Source organism: Bombus terrestris, chromosome 15, assembly GCF_910591885.1.
Source record: "Bombus terrestris chromosome 15, iyBomTerr1.2, whole genome shotgun sequence".
In the NCBI taxonomy this organism is placed as follows: domain Eukaryota; kingdom Metazoa; phylum Arthropoda; class Insecta; order Hymenoptera; family Apidae; genus Bombus; species Bombus terrestris.
In genome coordinates, this window is record NC_063283.1 from 2313482 (window position 1) to 2335448 (window position 21967).

The 21967-nt window shown below is 40.9% G+C and overlaps 1 protein-coding gene and 1 long non-coding RNA gene across 5 annotated transcripts in view; one reads left to right on the top strand and one right to left on the bottom strand.

The window, feature by feature from the left end:
- Positions 1–21967, top strand: part of LOC100649552 (synaptic vesicular amine transporter) — a 42257-nt gene that overhangs the window by 11192 nt on the left and 9098 nt on the right. Inside the window, exons 1-2 of one of the 4 annotated variants that reach the window (XM_003401155.4) lie at positions 6028–6159; positions 19754–19908. In XM_003401155.4, the coding sequence (XP_003401203.1) occupies positions 19794–19908 (115 nt within the window). In that variant the 5' untranslated portion in view covers positions 6028–6159; positions 19754–19793. Of the gene's footprint in view, positions 1–6027; positions 6160–10404; positions 10534–11579; positions 11774–19753; positions 19909–21967 lie in introns of those variants that run through there. The other 3 variants (XM_012316724.3, XM_012316725.3, XM_048412648.1) reach the window with 3 other exon arrangements.
- LOC125386419 lies at positions 42–21619 on the bottom strand. The gene is made up of 2 exons (XR_007226551.1): positions 20706–21619; positions 42–10813 (listed from the first exon to the last, which is right to left on the bottom strand). It is a non-coding gene; the product is annotated as an uncharacterized LOC125386419 (long non-coding RNA).

A 21967-nucleotide genomic window follows, 5' to 3' on the forward strand; every position in this document is an offset into this window, starting at 1 on the left:
CTTCTGAAATATCCAGGCGACCTTGAGTTTTTTAAACAACATCGTATATTATTTACAACATTAGTCGATCCAGCTGAACATTCTCTGTATAAAAGTATCGACCTATTTATATGGAAAAACCATCGATCTAACAGAGGTATCTTAACTTTAATTTGTCAAATTTAATGCATGAAAAACAGTTCTCTCGAGTTTACGTCGTTCTTGTCGTTCGAGAGACTCAAGGTTGCCTTAGTATCGAAAAAAATACGAAGTATTAAAAAAATTTCGCTTTAAACGTTTCCCGATGGTACGTCAATAGATGAAGAATTATTTCCGGGCGATAGATTTTACTGACTCATCCTGTACATAATAATAATAACATATATAATATCCTTCAATTAATATTATCAACCCTTAAATCAGATACAGACATTAGGCTGTAGTGATTTACGCTATAAATTATATTTATCATTATATTCATTATAATGTAATTATATAGGTAATTTAATTCAGGTACATACTGGTAATAAAATTAAAGTAAATGAAAAATTCCAAATGAAGTAATTTAAATCTAAATTGTTATGGTCCCCAAGGAGTTTACGGCTAGCTAAACCGGATGAGCGAATATCCTTGTTCGCCTGGTGTAAATGCGCCTTTAGCGGTCAGGTACGCGCGAACCGACGCGCTGCTTCTTATATTGGCCAGAAGAAAGAAAACCACGTTCCTGTTCGTAGACGATACTCGAAGCTGCGTTAGAGGAACCCTATTGGCCTCCCTATCGATGATCACGTCTATCTTATCGTTCGCTATTTTGCTTCCTTTTTTTTCTTTTTGTTACTCTTTTCTTCGATCTGGACTACTACATTTTCGGCTACGGGCGAGTCGTTACTCGCGACGTCTTCGAAAGGTCGTTAAGCCGAGTTCTGCTTTGCTTTTGACGCAAGGATGGATAGAGACGAAGGCGAGGAAACAACAAGAAAATTGCTTGAGAAGGAAATTCTCGTGATACGACGCCTCTGAAATGAACGAACCGCCAGTCAGAACTTTTCATAATTATAAAAATATTCTTAACGCTTTGAACAGTCCTTGGTTCGCCAGCTTTGTCGATACATGCGTCTAAATTTTACGTTTACTTTTTCTTCCGTTTTATACTTTTATACCGTATGTTTCGTCTATGTCTCCCATTCCTCTGCATCGTATACACCAAGGGAATTTTATCCAAGCTAATAAATAAATAAATAACAACGATAATGTGTTCGTCTCGAACATCGTAGAACCATAGCGGGCCTGACCCTACTTTTTCAAATCCTCGATCGATTCGTCGACCGTGTTACCATTTTAATAAACAATCCAGTCCAGTAACTGCACCGAAAGTCCGCTCTTCGAACCAGCGTTTATTCCCACCGCTATCGAGAATGCGACGTTCCAGCGTTACTGGAATCTGGATGTGGCTCAGTATCCAACGCTGGCTGAGGCGTACGTCTACTGTTTTATCCGATTTTTACGCGAATCCACTGCCACCGTAGTCTACCGCATTCAACGGTTCGAAGAAATCTAGAACAAAGTGGACATCGACGAATTCCAGTCAAACCATTGTGCAACGTAATCGCTGGGACCAGCGACTGGACTGACGTAAACCCAGCTTTTCGATGCTGTCGTTGGATTGCATCGCTTGCTGCAACGAAAGCGCTGGATCGGGTCGCTAGACTGTGATGCTATCGGATCGATGTGAACGCAACTTAAAGCATCCACGCTGAAAACTCGTGTGAAATTTGAAAAGTCGTAACTTGAAATTAGTGCTCGGTCTTTTACGCCTCGCTTACGCTACACTTACGCTTAGTGCTAGTTAAATAAATAAATAAATAAATAAACAAAATAGACGAGACCGAGAAGAGAGAAGAAATAAATAAACGGGTGAATTGTTCGTCAATTACCAGTTAAGTGAATTTTTCTGTAATCCCGCGATATCTAGGATTTCGACGAGATCGTTATCCGGAGGCATCATTCTTACGATTACTGTCAACGTGATGTCCTGACTTGGGTCGCTTGAATCGCATCCAGACCTTCTCTTACCGACGACAGATTGCGAAGACGAACGAGAGAGCGTTTGGAAAAGAAGAAACGAGCAAGCACGAGACGACCGTACAGTTGGTCTGATGCGGACTCGCGACCTTTCTCGCGCTAGATGCATTTACCATGGGACTCTTTTACGAATTATTATTATATACGTCATACGCAACTTTTTTAAATTTTTATACCACTGTAACGACTAGACCGCGAAATAAAAATTCGCAATCCGCGTAGAAAGCGTATGAGCGCTTGATAAAGGATTTTTATAGGATGCTTTAAACTCTATGTTGGTATTTTTGTTCTTACATAAAATTACAAAATAGCAAAGTGGCTGACGACATTGCCTGGCTCCAAATCCGGTGGAACCTCGTTTGCTCGCATTCAGCGTTAAATATAACCGAATCTTAAAAAGCGAGACATTTTTGTGCGACCTTATACAAAAAAGTAAGATCATCTTCGACGTAGTGTACTTTATTCTTCCTTAATTTTGAAAAATAGGAAAATGACGGCTCGTTAGCGACGATATTTCACTTCCCGCTGAAGAAAACCACCTTCGAAACATTTATACAAATTCCACGGATTAATATCACGCCACGTTCTACGTAACGTTAAGCGGAATAGCGTGCGAAAATTTCAAGTTGATCGAATGCAGAGTTTGGAAAATTTAGTGGCTGCAACGTCGAGAGACGTAGTTTCTAGAGAAGCGCGTAATGTCTTCAGTTAATTTTTCCCTAAGATAAAAGCACGCATTCGTATTCAGCGTTATAAAACATTGCCACTTTTCAGCACTTCAGAATACCATTTCCGTCACACCGTCTTACGATCTTTAAAAAAAGTGTAAAAACCAACTCCGAATTTTTCGACACAACCGCGTGCCCTCTTCGTGAGAATACTCCGGTGGTAAACAAAACGTTAAGAACCGCTGGTCCGACGAAAACGATCGACGAACAGGCTAAAGGGAAAAACGAAGAACCCGTGTAAAAGACGATCGTCGGTATCGCTGCCTTCTATTGGTGTCGCTATCCGTTCCTCTTGAATTAATTACGCACAGCAGATAGGAATAGGGAGATAGAGGGGCGTCTGTCGCCGACAGGCTTTCTATCTCGTTCTATCTGTGCGAAATGTCTTTGGCCGTTGTCGACGATCCAATCGAGCAACCGTGCGAACCAGTCGAGACGAATAGGAATTGACCGAGAAGCAGCAGCAGCAGATCGAACGAGTTGCTCGTGCAAGCGTGCCGGTTTAGCAACAAGTTGCAGCTGGTGCGCGTTTTCCCTAGAGTTTCCTAAAATCAACAAGTGAACTCGCTTTCCTGCTTGGAATTTCTATATCGCTTTCTCGTTCGGCTCCACAGGTGGTAACACGGGAGGCGCGATTCGCACGGTAGCTACGCCACTTTAATCGGTGTCGTTCACCGTTGCTATCAAACGACCGAGTCTCGCCACCTTTCGTAAGCTGCGCCTTCGCTCGAGCAACAACGAGCAACTTTCCGTCGACGTTGCTGTTCCATCTCTAACGTTCCTCCTCCGTGTTCGTTCGCGTCTCCGTTGCCGGTTCAACGGAAGGCGTTGCTCGTTGCCTGTTTCCATTCGAGGTGGTGAGGATCGAAGAATAGTGGAAATCACGCGCCACAACACCCTGCGACGGAAACAAATGTTCGGCGTATCGCTGGTCGCTGGGAACACACGATGCTTCGAAGTTGGAACAAAGCGCAAATATCTGCCTGCTAATCGCGTTGCTTCAACGTGGACGAAATTTCTTTAGAAATTGACGCCTCTTACTTGGGACAAAAAACGTTCCTCGTTCTTTCTTTGACGAAGACGTAGCTCCACGAAAGGCTCCAAAATGCTTGTTCGATCGTTGTAAACGAGTTTACGAACAGATTACTCGTTTATACTAAAGCTTGTTATAAATTTATACGAAACGAGCACGAGTTTGATCTTCTTCCATCTGTGCTTCGCGCATTCGCGATTTCACGGCTATACGGACGAATTTTTCAGCCGAGTGTCACGAGCGCCACCGCGCAAGAAAACGATCGATCGCGTTTTCTGGAGCCTCGCGTGGCTGAAAAAAGACTGGAGACTCCGTTTCTGGAACGTGATAAAAGCCGGTTTAATAAAGCGACGCTTCTACGCGTTCACGTATCGAGAATTCTACGAAGGCTTCGCGTTCCTTTCGACCTCGGCCCGCATTCCCATCGTCCACTATCCGCTTTTCCATTCCTCTATCACACCCCTTGCATCTTAATCTTAATAGCGTTCTCCCGGCGAATACCTCGTCTTTCCCCCTCGACGCCTTCGATTCTTCTCATTACGAGTTTCTCGCCGTCTGCCTTTATTTCCAGTCACCACCATTAATACGCTAATATCACAACTTTTCTCTCTTGTTTTTTTTCCCATGTCCAGCTTTCTCTTCTTTCGCGTTAATCGTTGAAACCGCGCCGAACAATTACACGAATTACGGCGGCTTGACAAATTATCGTTCGGACGGACCGAGCATCTGAAAACTGAAACGCACACACTCGTAAATAGACTGCGGATTTCTCCGCGAACTTGAACACAGAAAGTATATAAAATACACAGGGTAGATTCGAGGGCAGAGACAAGCCCATCTTGCGCTGTTTCGTTTCTTTAGTTATACGTATTCGTAAAAATGTGAAATCGCACGAACATTCGCAGTCTGCTCGTAAGAATACGCGTTCTGATAAACTCGATAGGGCTAAATAGTCAAATATAATGCGCCTTTAGCGTATACACATTGTGCGTATGTACGATATTGGGTTGGCAATTAAACGATTGCGGATTTTGTCAATACCACCTAATGACAAAGTCCGCGATCACTTAGTTGCCGACCCAACAGAATCTTGGTCTTTGAATGTTTCATTCTTCGGAAGGACATTTCATCAGAAGGCATATTTCCCTGGAACGATGGCTTAGAGGCTTACCAGTTTAACGCGTCGAGGGTGCTGATGGCAGATGACCGTACAGTGACTGGCAGAGGCGGATGACGCCAACGCGTAACGTGTTAAGAAGAAAGAAAAAGCTCTCGGTGGCTACGCGATTTCGGTTTTACTTCGGATCGACGCGTTAAGGCGATTTTCCAGCGAACGACAACCACCGACACGTGCACGCGCATATTCATATACTTGGTACGTAGGTTTAGAAACGGAGCAAGGGTGTGCGTAGGTGGAATCGGATCGCGATCGATGAGCACGAAAAGAAACATAAGTCATCGAGGTACTCGGAAGAATGGAATGAGAAGAATAAGAACACCTAAGAAACGCTATATGATAACTGGCGTAATTAAAAAGCGAAGAAAGATAACGCAATGGGTAAAATATACGCAAAAGAAGGAAGAAAAAGAATAACGGAGAGGAAAGGAAAAAAGCAAAGGTAAGGAAATAGCAACCAGTACGATTAGAGAACGAAGAAGGATACGACGATCGAAGGTAAGATACCGAAAAAAAAGAAAAAACGAAATGAAAAGAAAAAGACTAAACTACCGCAAATGAATAGTAGGATAACTAGTATTAAAAAGTGGATGAAGAAAGGATGGAACGACGAGTCGGAGAAGCGACGGTGGCGAGGAGAACCGTAGCTTTCGAAGGAGGGATGAATGAGGTGCGTGGGTAGGGACAGGGTTAACGCGGAAGCGTTCGAAACAGGGCGAAGAGGAGCGTTAAAGGGGCGGGAGCGAAGGAGAACGGTGGGGGCTTCCGGAGGCACCGTGGACCATGCGCTTTCGCGTCCGACCGAAAGGACTTTGGATCTTCGAGGATCGAGAAGAGAGGTGACGGGTAAAGAAGTGGCAGAGGCGCGAACGTGGACGTGGCCGCGATCGCGAACGCGAACGCGAAAGCGAACGCGGACGACGGTGGGCAGAGAGTGCGACCGAGCCCCGAGCCGGAAAAATCGGGGTGAGATGCACCCTCGCCACCATCGTCGCTCTCAATCGGCCGCGACGCTTCCACCTGGAAACACGGCTACTCCACGCTAACCGGCTCCGCGTCTCGTTCACCAGCGATTCGTCAATTCCGAGGGGCCGACTTCTCCATCGTCCGCTCGCACGTTCGATCGACTTTGTCCTACCGATCCATCTTCGACGCCATAGGTAAGAAATTTCGCTCATCGTTTTCCATAATATCGATGGCTCGCGGCGTAACTATCGCGCGTCCATCTCTGGCATTTTCCAGAAAAATAAGTTAAACGGATACTCTCTGCGTCGTTGCATTTGTTCTCGTCGATGATATTGTAAAATTGGTTGCAAATTGTACAATGTCGCGATTCCTTTGCCGAATAGAAAATGACGAAAAGACGAAACACGATGATGACAGTAAGTGTAATGAACAAAAATGTTTACCACGTAGATGTAAATGCGATTTCTGTACAGCGCAAAGAAACCGACGAGGAACTATTTTCCTGCGTGTGAAAGCTCAAATTCGACGGGAAGCGGGCATACGGTATTTTTGCAGCGAGACATCGATATATTCTTCCATATAGTCCCTTTCGCGTTTCTCTCGATCGTTTGCCTTTTCAGTTTCGTTTTCGTTTTTGTTTCTCTGTGCATGCAGTGGAGGAGAAAAGAAAGCTCGGAGGAACGACAGTTCGAAAAGAAAGCATCGTGTTAGAAAATGGAGTCATTATCGATAAGAACGATTAAACGATGAATAGATATAACACAGAGGCTGTCATCAACACGGTGAAAAATGTTCAGTAGCACAAATACGTCATTAACGTAACGTAGTTGTTATGCACAAGCGTAGTCGTTCCTTTTACGGTACAAACGCTTAGATTTTCGAAGATTTCGACGAAAACAGAGTGGCAACTGATCGCGAACGATAACGACGATCGACGCGTTGTTCGTTCCGCGAGAGTTTAGATTGACGAAAGTTTAGATAAAAGCGGAGCGACGATCGCGAACCAGTGGATCGATGAACGAACAGGAGAAGGAGGAGAAGGACGAGAAAGAATTTTGATCGTCGACGCCCTACCTCTGCTCCGAACGACGATCAATGACGAGAGAAAAGATCGGATTCGCGTTCGATTCGCGTTCCTCCCTTTTCTACTCTTTCGATAAAAGAAGACGAGTGCACGGCTTTTCCTTTTTCTGGTTAAATTTCCGTTTGTCTCGTCTGTTTCTCGCGATTGCTCGGGGTCGCGTAGCATTCTAATCGAGGCTCCAGTCGAGTTTAAAGCTCGGTTTCGATTCACACTCCAGGCTCAACCCTCATTTCCGTGTGTCTCACGCAGGTTTGGCTTTAGATTCGACCGCACGGTTGCGAAATCTTCGTTCTCCGCTTTGACATTTTACTTCGTCGGCTACGACGATAACGATTCAAATTAAAACATAAGGAAGAAATGTTGATCGTGCTGTCCGACGTTCTAGCCGATATTCTTTCGGATTGGAGCGTGGTATTTCTGAATGTTTGGCAGGAACGAGACGTTTTTGATAACGGTTCGGAAGAAAAACAGTTTCCGGTATCAAGCTCGCGAGGTTAATAGATCGGTAACAAGGTTATAAAGCAATCTGCATAACCCTGCTCGGTACTTTGCTCGAGCTACAGGCTTGTCTCGTAGCACTGCGAGCGGTCTTGTAATTACCAGGTATAATGCGATTACTCGATCGCCAGACTCGCCGTAACCGAGAAGGCAGTTTCTCCTTCGAACTCACTCTCCGCTCTTCCTTTTCCTCGCCTTTTCCGTCCTTCGCCTCTCGCTCGCTCGCTCTCTTTCTTTCTTCCTCGTTTTTTTCTTCTTCCATTTCTCTTTTTTTTTCTTCTTCCTAATTATTTCATTTCTCTTTCTTTTTAATAATTCTTATTTTTGCAATTTTCCTGTCTACCGAGATGTCTCGCCGTAGCGTAGAAGGCAGTTTCTCTGTTCTTTCTTTTCCTCGCCTTTTCTATCCTTTGCCTCTATCTCTCTCTCTCTCTCTCACACACACACACACACACAATTCTCCCTTTTCCTCCCCCTTTATCTTCTCCCATTTCTCCTTTTCCTTTTTATTTTTCCCAGTGATTTCATTTCTCTTTCCGTTAATAATTCTTATTTTTGCAATTTGTCTGTCTACGAAGGCGTCTCGCCGTAACGGAGAAAGCAGTTTCTCTCCGCTCTCCCTTCTTTTTGTCTTCTCTACATTTGCTCCCCGGTTTCTTTTCTTTCCTTTACTTCTCTTCCTTTCTTCCTCCATTTGTCTTTCTCGCGTTCACTTTGCCCCGTTGATAATTTCACGTCTTCGCAATCTGCCTATTTATGACGGTTTGTTAGAGTTTGTATCGATTGAAAACGCAAGCCGGTCGCTACGCCCTTTCGTACGATGCAAAGATAGCGAGACGGCCGATGAGTTTCCTAATACGTATCCGAGGATATCGTAAATTCGTTTAAACGACGTCACAGCCGTAATTTTATTTCGCGTTCCTGTTTGCCTTCGATCGTATTCCTTCGGTCGAGTCTCGCTACTTCCACGTCTTCCTTTTTTCATTGCCCCCTATTGCTGATTCACCATGTCGCACCCTATAACATCCCCACGAGATCAAAAATGTCCGGGATATAGACGCGTACTCGCGATTTGATCGTTTCGACGAGTCGCGTGGCCATAGTGTGCTTTACGTGTACTACGTGCATTACGACGAATACCGAACCCGTCGATCGCAAATTATTCTCCAAGCAATCGCCACGGTTATTTTCTCTTGCGGATTTTTAACATTTATTTATCGTATTTTAACGTGGCCACGTTACATATACGCTTTGAATAAACATAAATCGACGTGACTCTTTCTTAGTCGAAGATTTTTAACATTTATCTATTTTAATATTGCTACATCGTGCGTTACATATATTAAGTATAAAAATAAATTACTGTCATTTGTTTCAATTAAAAGCATTACTAGTATTTATTTATTTTAATGCTATTTAATATTCCATCCTATATTGGATATGCTAAACGAAAATAAATCGCCGCTTGTTTAGACGAACATTTTTACCGTTCATCCGTTTTAATTACACCGTATGTTACGTGTATTATCTAAAAATAAATTGCCGCAATTGGTTATCGCAATTTCATATTTTTTCAAACACGCGTAAGGAATTCCCACTGAATTGGCCGTGTTTCGCTTTTGATATTTTTATATTTAGCGTCCGTGTACGAGCTCATTATGCATTTTTGCATATTTGCGCTTCACATAAACGCGCAAATACCGCGGTTTAAGTATTACACATACATATATTGGCATTCGAAACAAAAAGATCCGAAAGTTAACTGTTTATTTTTGTCAAGCTGTATTTTAATTACGAAGTCTGGCTAAATGGCCAATCAACAAGGATTTCATCTTTTATAATTATTATACCTACGTGCGATAGAATATCATGACGCGACCGAATTACTCGTTGAGAACCAGCGTTCAATGATAAAATTAGCATTTTCGATCGCCGATCCTTGTCGAACTACTTTGCCGATCTATAAGCGGTTTATCGTTAGAGCCAATAATTTATGGATTATAAGTCGGTGTTAACGCAGTCGCTAATATTAAATAGATAGCAAAATAAATCACTGCTGTCTTCCAACGGTTGATTTCAATTTATAATCTACTAATTTCATAGAAAGACAGAAAGTGGCTTTTTGCCATTATACCAATGCCTCGTTGGCACATTTACCTCTATACAATTTCAGATAACGTTATTACAAATTGACCAAAGTGGACGAGTACGTGTTTGTGGGCGGTAATATTTATCGAAGAAAGATCAATTATATTCCATTAAACAATATCTTCCTACACGGAGAATCAATTAGGGTTTCTTTACTTGTCGTAACAGCAATAAATCGCGAAAATAAATGTCAAAAAAGATACGCACACTATCCTAGACTGTAGACGACAGAATCATTTTTCCTCCTCGCACGCACCGTTTCTCTTCCCTCTCCCCCGTCGTACTATGTTCTTCCTGTGTATGGAAACGGTCTGAAAGTGTATTATGCAGATATCGTTATCGAAGAAGCCATATTTTCAGTCGGAAAATTCCCGATCGCCGGTCATTGCCTATCAACAGGGTGCGATGATTTTCGAAACCGGCAGTAAATGCAGCTGCGGCGGCGAACGTTCTACGTAGATCGTCTCGGCACTCGCTCTAAGCTCGTTATTCCGGCTTAACGATCGTCTTTCTCGTCTCTTGTCTTTCTCCTCTATCTTTCACTTTGTATGCATAAACATCCACTATACGCGAGGTTTCGTTCACTTTGAACGTAAGCAGTGCAAACGGTCAACCATTTGTGTACATGTAATCTCAGTATAGCGCGCGACTTCCTCCGCGAACATTGGCGAAAACAAGAAGACGAACGCATTAGGTACGAAGGAGGAGTAGAGTAATTTGTGAAACGTAGTTGACGGATATTTATGTCGTGTCTTGCGATTCGATGGAAATCTCGGATATCGGTGTAAAGTACATTTAGCACATTTTCATACGGTTTTTGAATGACACACAGTATTTGGTAAGTTCTGATAATTCTCTTGTGCCGTAGGCTGTCGTTCTATTGAAACGACCGGCGGAATAATTACTCAGGACACAGTGATATGCTCCATTCTTATTTCAGTATTCTTCTCTTTTATGCAAAGTGTGTTTTGGGCCTTTGTCGAGTAAATTTCAAACACCTGTGCCTCTTGTGTTCAACATTACATCGTCTTCTGTTTACGAATTATCAATCTGCGTGTACCGAAACGATCGACAGGAACCGTGGAACCATACTTTGCGGTTAATCTTTCGAGCGTTCGCTGAAATAAATAAATGGTTTAATTTCTGCAAGTAACGTAGAAATATACGTGACAATTTCAGACAGACATTTATCCTACCTAATTTAAGTCTACGTGTAATACCACAATCTGACTGTGATTCTAGTGATCACAGCACTTTTCACGCCATGTATACGGACTAGATGTTCGAAGAATCGACTCAACTTTGACCAAAATGTGCTACAGACAAATGTGCTTCGAGCTTTCTCAATTAGTCGAAAATTACGTGTTCTCAATGACGGTTCGTAAAGAAACGTAAAGTACGAAGCCTAACGATCCAACGGCAGATGATAAAGCTCGGCGAAACGTGAGCGTAAGAAGGGGGAGAGAAAAAGGAAAAGAAAGGTGCGACAGGATTACTGCAGAGTTTCTATCCGTGTGTCGAAGACGGAGCCGTGAATCGATCTGTCGGCTAATCGCTTCCTCGGTCGGCCAACTTGTTGAGGCGCGAAGCAACAGTTTGCCTTTTAAACGCGTCTCCTCGCGCCCTCGTCTTTCGTCCTCCTCGATTTCCATCTACTCTTTTTTTTTTTTTTCATCCAGAAAATTTCTTTTCCCAGTTGTGCCAGATCTGACTCGACAAGGTTTAAAAAGATAGTTAACGTAATACGGTTCGAGGAAAGTCGATTACATTCGTCGCGATTAATCGCGTCCTACTCGAGTAATTCTCTCTGTTGGCTGCGAGAGTCGCGTTATTAAGTTGTCTGGAAGATACGATCGAGCTATTCATTCGACGGAACTGTGCTATTCCGGTTGTTCGGTCTGCAGCAGCACCAGCAGCAGCAGCAGCAGCAGCAGCAGCAGTACTAATTGCTTCTCAAAGTGGAAACTAACTTTACGAGAGAGGAGGAGTTACCGTGGCGCGTGCAAAGGGTTCGCCCGTCGGAAATCCGATCTGACTGGGTCTCTTGGAAAGGAAACGATTTTCGTTAGCCGGTTACCGTGCGTATCCTCTATACTCTACTACGTTATACGTCTTTCGCTAGTCAGTTCTACTACCATGACTCATGGTTCGTGAAAAAGAATCGGGAATCGAAGGAGCAGTCTGTAGAGGCGAATAAAACGTACGAGCCTGGCATGAACGTAAGATAAATCGAGCTGGTTGACGGTCGACACGATTTTTCTATTAACTCGCCTTTCTCGCTGCAGGAATGACTCGTGAAAGTACATATTCCAACAGTTAGCGTAGGACATTTTTATGAATACGTTACTACGTTGCAGGAAATTTTGAAAATTAATTAACGTTACGACTAACGCGATTACGTATATTGGAATAATTTGTACAATTTTATATTGGTCAAATTTGTACTGTTTTATATTCGTAAAATCTGCAGTGTTTTACATTGGTCAAACTTGTAAATTTTTATATCGCTAACCAGAGTATGACATTTGCTACAAACACGTATTTGTTAGAAAATTAGAGCACAGCAAGAACAGTGATACTTTGAAGTTTCATTAACGATATATCGTGATGTACGTTGGTGCAATTTGTACAATTTTATATTGGTAAAACCTGCAGTGTTTTACATTGGTCAAATTTGTAAATTTTTATATCGCTAACCAGAGTATGACATTTGCTACAAACACGTATTTGCTAGAAAATTAGGGCACAGCAAGAACAGTGATACTTTGAAGTTTCATTAACGATATAACGAGATGTACAATTTGCACAATTTTATATTACTACAATTTGTACAATTTTATATTGATAAAATTTGCACTGCTTCATATTGGTCAAATTTGTAACTTTTTATATCGCTAACCAGAGTATAACATTTGTTACAAACATATATTTGCTAGGAAATTAAGGCACAGCAAGAACAGTGATACTTTGAAGTTTCATTAACGATATAAGGAGATATACAGTTTGCACAATTTTATATTGGTAAAATCAATCCGAATATAAATATAACAGCGACAAGACCATTTGATGCGAGCACAGCACGAATAGTGGAATTAAAATAGTCTCGCTAAATATTGTAGCTAATTAATACGACGAATAATTGTCTGTCTAAATACTATGGTGATCTCTACGAGCTACATGTTCGCGATAAATGGCATATAACAGGTACATATTTTCAAATTAACTTCGTCCAATAAAATCGTGATAATCGTGTTTCGTTGCGGTTCTAAGGAAATTCGAAGGAGCTTCGAGTAACACGCGTGAGACATACCCGTAAAATGTTTCCACATACGCGTTCAAATATTTTCGCGAGCCGCTGTATAATCACTCGCAATGTGCGTCGAGTCGATGCACGAGCACGAGCGAAAAGAGAAAATGGGCGTAAGAATAGGTGGGACGAGATGAGAGGCAGAATAGGGGTGAGAGCGGGGATGGGGAGAGGTCCGGTGTCGATTAAGTTCAGGTCGGGAACAGGGGTGTGAAAAAAAGGGTGGTGGAGTGGCGCGGATGTCGACGGTGGTGAAGGAGCAGCGTGGAAGCGCGTACGCGTTCATCGAAACGGGATAACGAGGTCGGACGAGTTGCTGGTTCCACAGTCACTTCATCAACGCGAAGCCAACTAAACTGTCAATCGCAAAGCCACTACCATGTCAAACCCTTTCGACAGCATCTAGATTCTCGTCGATAACGCGTTGTACTTCAGGCATCGATTCCAGGCGTCCGCGGTTGCACGCGGTACGACTTCTCGAAAATTCAATTCGAGCTCGATTAACCATTGCAACGAACCGTCTTTCCATCTATATAACACAGAGGTGCATATACATCTATCGGGGAAACAGGTGTCGTTAACTGTATTCGATACCTTCTTGATACGATGAAGCGAAATTGCATGAAACGAAGCGAAAACAATAGCCGGTAATACAACGGGCTACGGTTATTTGTGCACCGTTGTATTTGCCCGGCTATTTCTAACGTAACAAATTAATCGGGCTTGGGCGATATTAAATTTCGTGGTATTTAGTAGCGTCTTCGTACGATTATAAAAATACAAAATAGAAAAAAGATACAATAAATAAATATAAAATAGAAATACGATATAGGAATATAGTACGAAAGATCGATACTGTGAAAATTAAAAGCAGGAAGAAAGAAAGTAAAAAAAACGCAATGTGTACGCACAAATACCTTTCGTAGTCGCTGTATATATTCGCGAAAATAAAACAAAGTTGATGGAAACGTGAAAAAAAGTGAAAAGAAGATCTTTCGAGCGCAGAGTGTCCGAACAGATATAAAGGATAGTGGAATTACGCAGATATAATATATCGAGAAAACGAGTTTCGTGAACTCTTCTTGCTACCTCGTTGACGTAACATATTCGCCAGGATGAGACGAAATTAAACGAAACGGAATGGACAGAGTAGTAGCTACCAAATGTAGAGTGTCCAAATATTTATGGAGGTAGCGGAGACATGCATATATGTATGTCTTTCTAGGCGAATAGATACGCGGGTGCCATAGTTAGGGATGACCGTGTACAGGGTCGAGCGAAATATTGATAAGACGAGTGTGTGCGCGCCCGTGTTCCGGCAAATGAAGGAAGAAACCAAGTGGTAAACCATGGAATAGTATAGAGAAGCGAGGGTATCGGAGGGAAGAAAAGAATTGGCAAGGAGAAATCGCGAAGAGTTAACAGAGGAGGGATGACAGCCGGGCGTGGCGGGTGGTGGACGGGGATGGAGAGAGAAGCAATCAGCATTTTCCTGAAAGCCGGGTCCCCTGGGTGCGTGCATTATTCTCGGAAAAGACCGAAGAAGATTTTTCTCTTACCACTTTGGTTGGCTCCCATACTTTGCTTTCCTCTCTTTCCGTCGTGTTTCATTCTCTTATCTGTTCGGTAATTACGACGAAGAATGACCGCGAGCAGTTCCGTCTCTATCTGCGAGAAGTCTTTACCGGCTTTTCGTTCTTACGAGGTTCCGTCTTTTCTCTCGTAGAATCTATTTTCTTCATTTCGTTTCATTCACTTTCGTTTCGTTTTCGCGAATATGCATATCCACGCGAAGAAAGTAACGAAGAGAACTAATAGTTTTCCTAGTGTATATATATGTCGATACACATGCTATTGTTCGCTGGTATTGGGTTTCTTTTATTTATTTATTTAATTTGTACTTTACAATTTGTCCAACTGGACATTTGATACATTTTTCTAACTTTATTGCCAAATAACATTTGGGTAGGTACCCCCAGCTGGATACCATCTTTGAGTTTGCCTATTTTATTTCTTTGGTGAGGTCAGTGAGGTGCTACCTTTTTAGTCTTCTTTTTATATGGATTTTGCTCGTTTCAGTAGCCAGATGGTTTGGATGTGTTGACATTCTTCCTTTGTATTTGAATCTACCGATTTCTTCTTTGACCATTGATAAGGTATTGGGTTGAGTTTGTTCAGTCCATTTTCGGGACTATTATAGCGTGACTATGTCACTATGTCCCTTGCCAATAGACAGAAAATCCTTCTTCGCCTAAGCTTCTCTCCTTCAGATACTTGCAACCTTCTTCCCTTCCTCCGAACTTTTTCGACGGTTCGCTCCTATCTGCTAAAGTCAACATTACGCATTTGGCCACTAGATCCGAGTGGACGCACCAACAACGGACTTTCCAAATTTTCGCTTTACCTTCCTATTCTTTATCTCTACCGTCTCTTTATCTTTCCTCGCCTACCTACCCTTGCTGAAGGACGCAAAACGGCAGAGATTTTCCGGCTCGTGACAGTCGTTGTGCACCCGCGTTATGCAGGAAGTTCGTATCGACGTAAAACGCGATTACTCTGTATGCGTCATCGCCAATTTGTTGTTGACGTTTGTACTGATGTTTGTTGGGCTCACACTCATTGTCCGATAGAAATGTTATATGTACATCCTCGTTCATAAATATTAGGATGGTTAACTACAGGAATTCATTATTTAAGAATTATTATCTTAGACAAATAAGAGAGGACATTGCCTATTTGCCTTACACAGCTGTTTTTCTTTTTCTTATTATTTAATTTGTATTTTACAATTTGTTCAGCTGGACGTTGGGAAATTTTTCTAACTTTCTTTATACAGTGACTACAAAAAGCATATGCACGTATGTTAATCATTTACCAAACGTCCAGCTGGACAAATTGTAAAGTGCAAATGAAATAAATAAAAAAAAATCGCACCTTAATTTTTCGATAAAGCGTTCTTTACTTTTCCTCGTGTAAAGGTATATTCTACTTAAAGAAACAATACGAAACTTGCGAAATGCTCTAACGAATGCACTGGTATGCAATTATTCTTTGCAAATGCATCTTTCAGCCACGGTAAAGTTACGATAATTTGGAAATATCTATATATTTATGGAGAACAGCGTACGACGAAATTCCGAATTATCTATTATACGAAATTATCGGAAGGGACAACCAGGTGGACTAGACGGATAAACGATGGAACATCGAATGATGGAGAGGTGTGTACATTACGCTGAAAGAAGCGAACGAAAGCCAAAGGAGGCTTATCTCGCGCCAGCAACCCTCTCGAAGACGACGGGTTCTATATCCGAATAGAGTTCTTCTTTTCTTTTCTCTTTTTTTCTACCTTTTCGGTTGGTCGGTGATCTATCGACTGCACGAGTTTCTGCAGATTGCTTCGCGGATTCTTCTTTGTGCCCTTTCGTGGAAAAAAGAGAAATCGAGAAAGCGCCTTTTAATGAGGTGACAAGGAGGGAAGTGGTAGGAATCGTTGCCAGGTACCGCTTTAGACGGCCTTAATGGTTTCCTATTCACGGGGAGCGTGCGAAAATTAGCCGAGCTAAAAGCATCGAGTAATCGAGTTATTACGAATAAAAGAGGAGCGGCGAGGGCATCGGCTGTGGAATGGTTGCGCGACGGTTCATGGGAGATACCGTTAAAAGCGACCAATTAATGCCGTTAATTCTATAGCCCAAGCATCGAACGATTTTGATCGTGTTTCGGAGAGAAATTATTCCAGATTTTCGAAATAGACGTATAGCTATCGAGAACAGCCTTACACGTAGGTCGAACAGTACGTAAATTACTTTCTTTTCCCAAAAACGATATACATTGTTTCTTTATTATTTAATTTCTACTTTATAATTTGTCCAGCTGGACGTTCGGTAAATTAAACGATATAAATAAACCGAAAAATATTTTCTTTCCGTTGCTAACGCGAACCCTACATTCGATTGTTAGTCGCCAATGTACAGAGACGTGGAAAAGTTTTTGGTCGGATAGATTTTTTACTTTAGATTGCAAAGACGATATTTCCCAGTCTCTTATAAATTTTATAAAGTATTTTAAATCTTCTGCGGTGTAAAACTAATACATCGCTTATGCTACACCCTCTATACCATATTTGCGTATTATACGTTCATTCGCTTCAGATTGAGAAACACGAAGCGTGAATGAGACAAAGAGGAAGGTTCACCGGCTGATTTATCGGACTACGCAATTGTCAATGTATTTTTAAGTGTAAAACTAAGTTGGAAAATACGCCGCAAACGACATTTCTCTGCAGGAGCTTTCTTCGTTGTTTTAATGTCTAACATCGCCCACATCCTAAAGTGCGCGTTGATCGATGTCAATTTTCTAATACGTTGTAGAATCTACAAAAGGCACGAGTTGAAACTGTGGAAATTCCATTCGATCGTCGGATGCGTAAAATTTCGTCGGAAGAATTTGTACTCGACAAAGAGTACCTCGAGTGCCGGAAGTTCGAATCACGAGCCAGCAAATGCCCTTTCTCAAAGATTTTCCTATTTCTACCACTTTCTACTGTCCCATTTTCGATAGCAAGTTCCTCTCGCCGCGTAAATCGACGAATCTCCGAACGGAGAGAAACGAAACTTGATTTTAGCGTTTTCGACGCTCGATGACGCTCCAAGATCTTTCGAGGAAACGTGCTGAACAATCGAACGGAACGAATAAACGCAGCTAAAAGGACTTGCCATCGATTGCGCACACATATACACGCACACAACGACACCTTTGGTCCACTAATTAGTTTACACGGTCGGCATCTCTCTTCGACATGACTTTGCTGTAACTTAAATACAACCTGAACTTTCTCGAAAGCTTCAAAAACTTTCTTTTGCCTATATTTTAGTAAATAGCTAGAAAAATTAACCGAATGTCCAGCTGGACAAATTGTAAAGTACACATTAAATAATAATAAAAGAAGAAATTTTAGTAAATCCTGTGCTTTGTGTATTAAATGCAGTGGGGGTTTACGTGTAAATTTATATTTTTATGGGCACAACTGAAGAGATAAATGGATTGGGGGTTTACGTGTAAATTTATATTTTTATGGGCACAACTGAAGATATAAAACTCGAGCAGAGGTTCGAAGAGTGAAAGAAATAAAAGAGGCCGTAAGTGCCATTTTTAAAAAGGATTTTCTTTTTCCATAAAAAGGTTGTTTATATGAAAGCCAATATCAGTGAATATGGAGAGAAGTATTATGGTAATAATTCCTATGTAATATAGAATGTACACGTTGCATGATCGGTGTACTACGGATTTTTGTATTATTGTATTTTGGATTTCTTGGAAATTTGAAAGTACGAAATTGCACAAATTGTGGGTACATAATATACGTACATATATACGGAAAAATGTATAAAATATTCAAGGTGCAGTGGTTTTTGTAATACTTGGTAGGTAAAGCAATTGTGCAAGTCCTATTTTTTAAAATTATATTCAGAAATACACGAACTCGCATAAAGATCCGCTGTCTAACGATCAGTTTTCTAGATTAAGCTCTAAGTGGCATGCGCCAGCGAGCCCCTTTCCTCGTACTTGAACGTGTACGTAGATAAATCTGCTTCAATTATCCCATTAAATAAGAAAATCTGTACTGGCACTTACAGCGTTTTTAAGAAAACTACATAATGGGGATCTACATCCTTTCTTAAAATATAAAATCGTTCGTTCTCGAGGTATAAAATGCAAAATCTTATCGTTGGTTAACAGATGTCTGAAACATTGAAATAAAAATATCGTAAAGCGATATGTAGTACATGTAACAAATAAGTTCTCTTATATTTTAACGTTAAATAACATTTTGTGTAAATAACGTTGACGTTGTTTTCTACAAAACTTTAATTTCAGCACTTGCAGTTTCATTTACTTTCATATACTTGGCATATTTTATACACCTTTACATATTTTACGTATTCTATGCATTCTTGCAATTTTGAATTCCTGATAAATACACAAATACCCACGTTACATTCGTAGCTATAAACCCCACAAATTTCGATGTTTCTATGTTGCAGTTAATCCTATAGAACCGAAACATATTCGAAGGTAGCTGGAAGGCAGGTCGTATATTCGGTCCAATGGTTAAAGCTTTACAGCTTTTAATAGTGCCAACAATTGGGTATATTACGGGTCTGATGACCGTAACGAGCCTCGTCCAAAACTGTTTGTAAATTCAGGATTAGTCCTTTCTTTGTAGTTTAGAAGAAATCGTCCTGCTGTAAAGGAGGACAATTATAATTCTAGCTTCCCGAAGTTTCGATTTTATTACTCGCTGTTAAGCTGCTCAAGCAAAAGAAGTCGATTTGGAAAAACTAGCGTGCGGAATACAGCCCTAAGCTTGGGGCCATAATTAGGGGCTAGATCAATCGGTGACCCTACTCAAGGCTTTTGTCGAAAGTTGGAAACTTTAACCTCTGACCAATTTTACGCCCTCGCCATATTCCTTCCACCTACGTAATAGGTAATAATGGACAGCAGAAAATTATCTACGATGAAGTTAACAACATAATTTATAGACGTTTATATATATTCGTGTAAGCGGAGATGAATTTCCATTGAGGTTTCAAGCGTTTAGTAAAAGTAAAGGTAGAACTGTAATGATAACTTGTAATTGGCTTTAGCGCGTATTTTACAGCGTACAAATAACTTCTCTTTTAATTTTCCAACTGTTTAAATAGCTTTATTTTTTTTATCTATTTTCTTTTCTTTTTTTTTACAGATTATCCAACAAACCAAGACGAGGGACTCATAGAACGAGGATGGGTGGTGGAGAATGGAGCGGCTGGTTGCAGCGATGTCGAGAATCGCGAAAGCTGGTTCTCATAATCGTTGCCATCGCTCTGCTCTTAGACAATATGCTTCTAACCACGGTTGGTGAGTAGCATCGATTTGCAACGGACGATTCCGTTCCTTTCATCGATTGATTGATCAATTTCTTCGACCGCTTTAAAATTCTATCGAGGAGGTGTATGTCGTGATCGCGAACACAAGAAATACCCTTGATTTTCAACAATAACGTTTGTTAAACTTTTGACAATTAACAACAGATAACGATTAACAACAATTAACGATTAACAACGATCAATAACAACTAACGCTTAACACTGACTATCAAGAGTCGACCACTCGGTTCTCTAATTTATGTTTGCTTCGCTTAATCCTTCGCACTTCACAGCTCGGGGCAGAATGAATCTTTTTGGTTCAAAACCACGCCGATTCTTTCCTTTGTTGCCCCTCGATATCTCCACTACGCGCGCGTTTGTTAAAAGTCCGCGACGGTTGCCGCGTATGCACTTTTCCGAATATTCGGCGAAAGAACCGTAGGGAAATCGATGGTACATTAGGCTTGTCGGCATCACGCTTTAAAGATATAGCGCTTTGTGTCACGAAGCCGTTGGAAATTTCCGTGGTCGAGTGCCACCACACCATTATCTATTACTATTTTGTTATTATCAATAATAGACCGTGGATCTTTATATTTTTATGGAAAAGATATCCAATATATGGTAAGGTAGTCATTATAAGAGATTTAGATTTAGGGGATGAAAGAAATCTCTATTGTAATTCTTTTATCGTTTCTTTCTATTTCTATTTCTTCGGCTATATTCATAAAAATCTAAATTTACCTATATAATTACGTATATAATTTTTAACTATTATTAATCACTTACTGCGACCGTTTCGATTAATTCCTCTTTATATGAATTCGTTGGTATCCTTTGGGCGATTCATCCACGTCAATCGAACGTCGATTAAAAAAGAAAAAACTATCGATCAACACCGTTCGGTAGACAAACAATATGTACCGATGCTTAAAGACAAACTAATTACATTCTGGCTTAAAGTCAAAACGATAATTTTATGTTTAAAATTAGACTAATAATCTTATCTCTCATATTAACATTTCAACAATATGCCAAAGATCGTAAGTCATAGATACATTTTAATTGAAATATAGTTTATGCTAGCTATTCATATTTATGAATTTCGGACAAGACATAATTAATAACTCAAAAATTCTAATGTTCTTGAAACTGTACGGTTTTGTAGGCGGTCTCGAGGGAAGTGTCATAAAACTACCCTCTTCGGTTTTTTGGTTACTCAGCGAATATTGTAGCTTCCTGTTACGGTATTATTTCATAGAGCTTGTACGTGTTACGGTTTACTCGTTTACGCTCACGGTGTTACAAGTATAATTACGCGTTAATTATATAGGAAAACTTAATATAAAGAACCTATTTCTAATATTTAAGCAAAGATTTGCTTCACCTGCCAAATACTATGAACGCATTTCTACCTCTTCGAATTCGCAGTACGTACACTTTGTCAGAAGTTCTAGCTTCGCGGGCAAATTCACGAATTACGCGTGATTCCTAAGATGCACATTCATTCATCGAAAACTATAATAGTAACAAACAGTAATCGAACTAATGTCATTAGTAAACTGCGGATTTCCATATGTTTGTGACAAATTTAAAGGTTCAGAAACCCACAGAATGTATATGACACGATATATAAAATATTCAAAGTGGTGTACTCTCGTCATAATCTTCAGTAGACGAAACAAATTACTATGTAAATTTCATTTCCTTGGTTCTCTCCGTAAAAGTACGAAAAAAGAGGGATCCATAATCTCCGATTTGTAACTCGTCGTTTGACTAACAATGTCAATCAATAAATTATCCGATAAAAGCAAAAGAGCACCGAAAATGCCGGAAAATATTTTTGAACGATGAGGTAGATTCACGCGAATGTTCCTCGTTTTAAATCGCTCTTGAATCGTTTATTCCTAACTCTTCCAGCTTGCTAGATTCTCAGACTCGCGATCATGTTCGAGTCTTCGTTCGACCAAAATGTTCACGACCAAGTTCTTAACCAAAGGGGGAGCGTTATATATGTGGTTTTAGCTGTCGAAGAAAGTACTGGATATTAA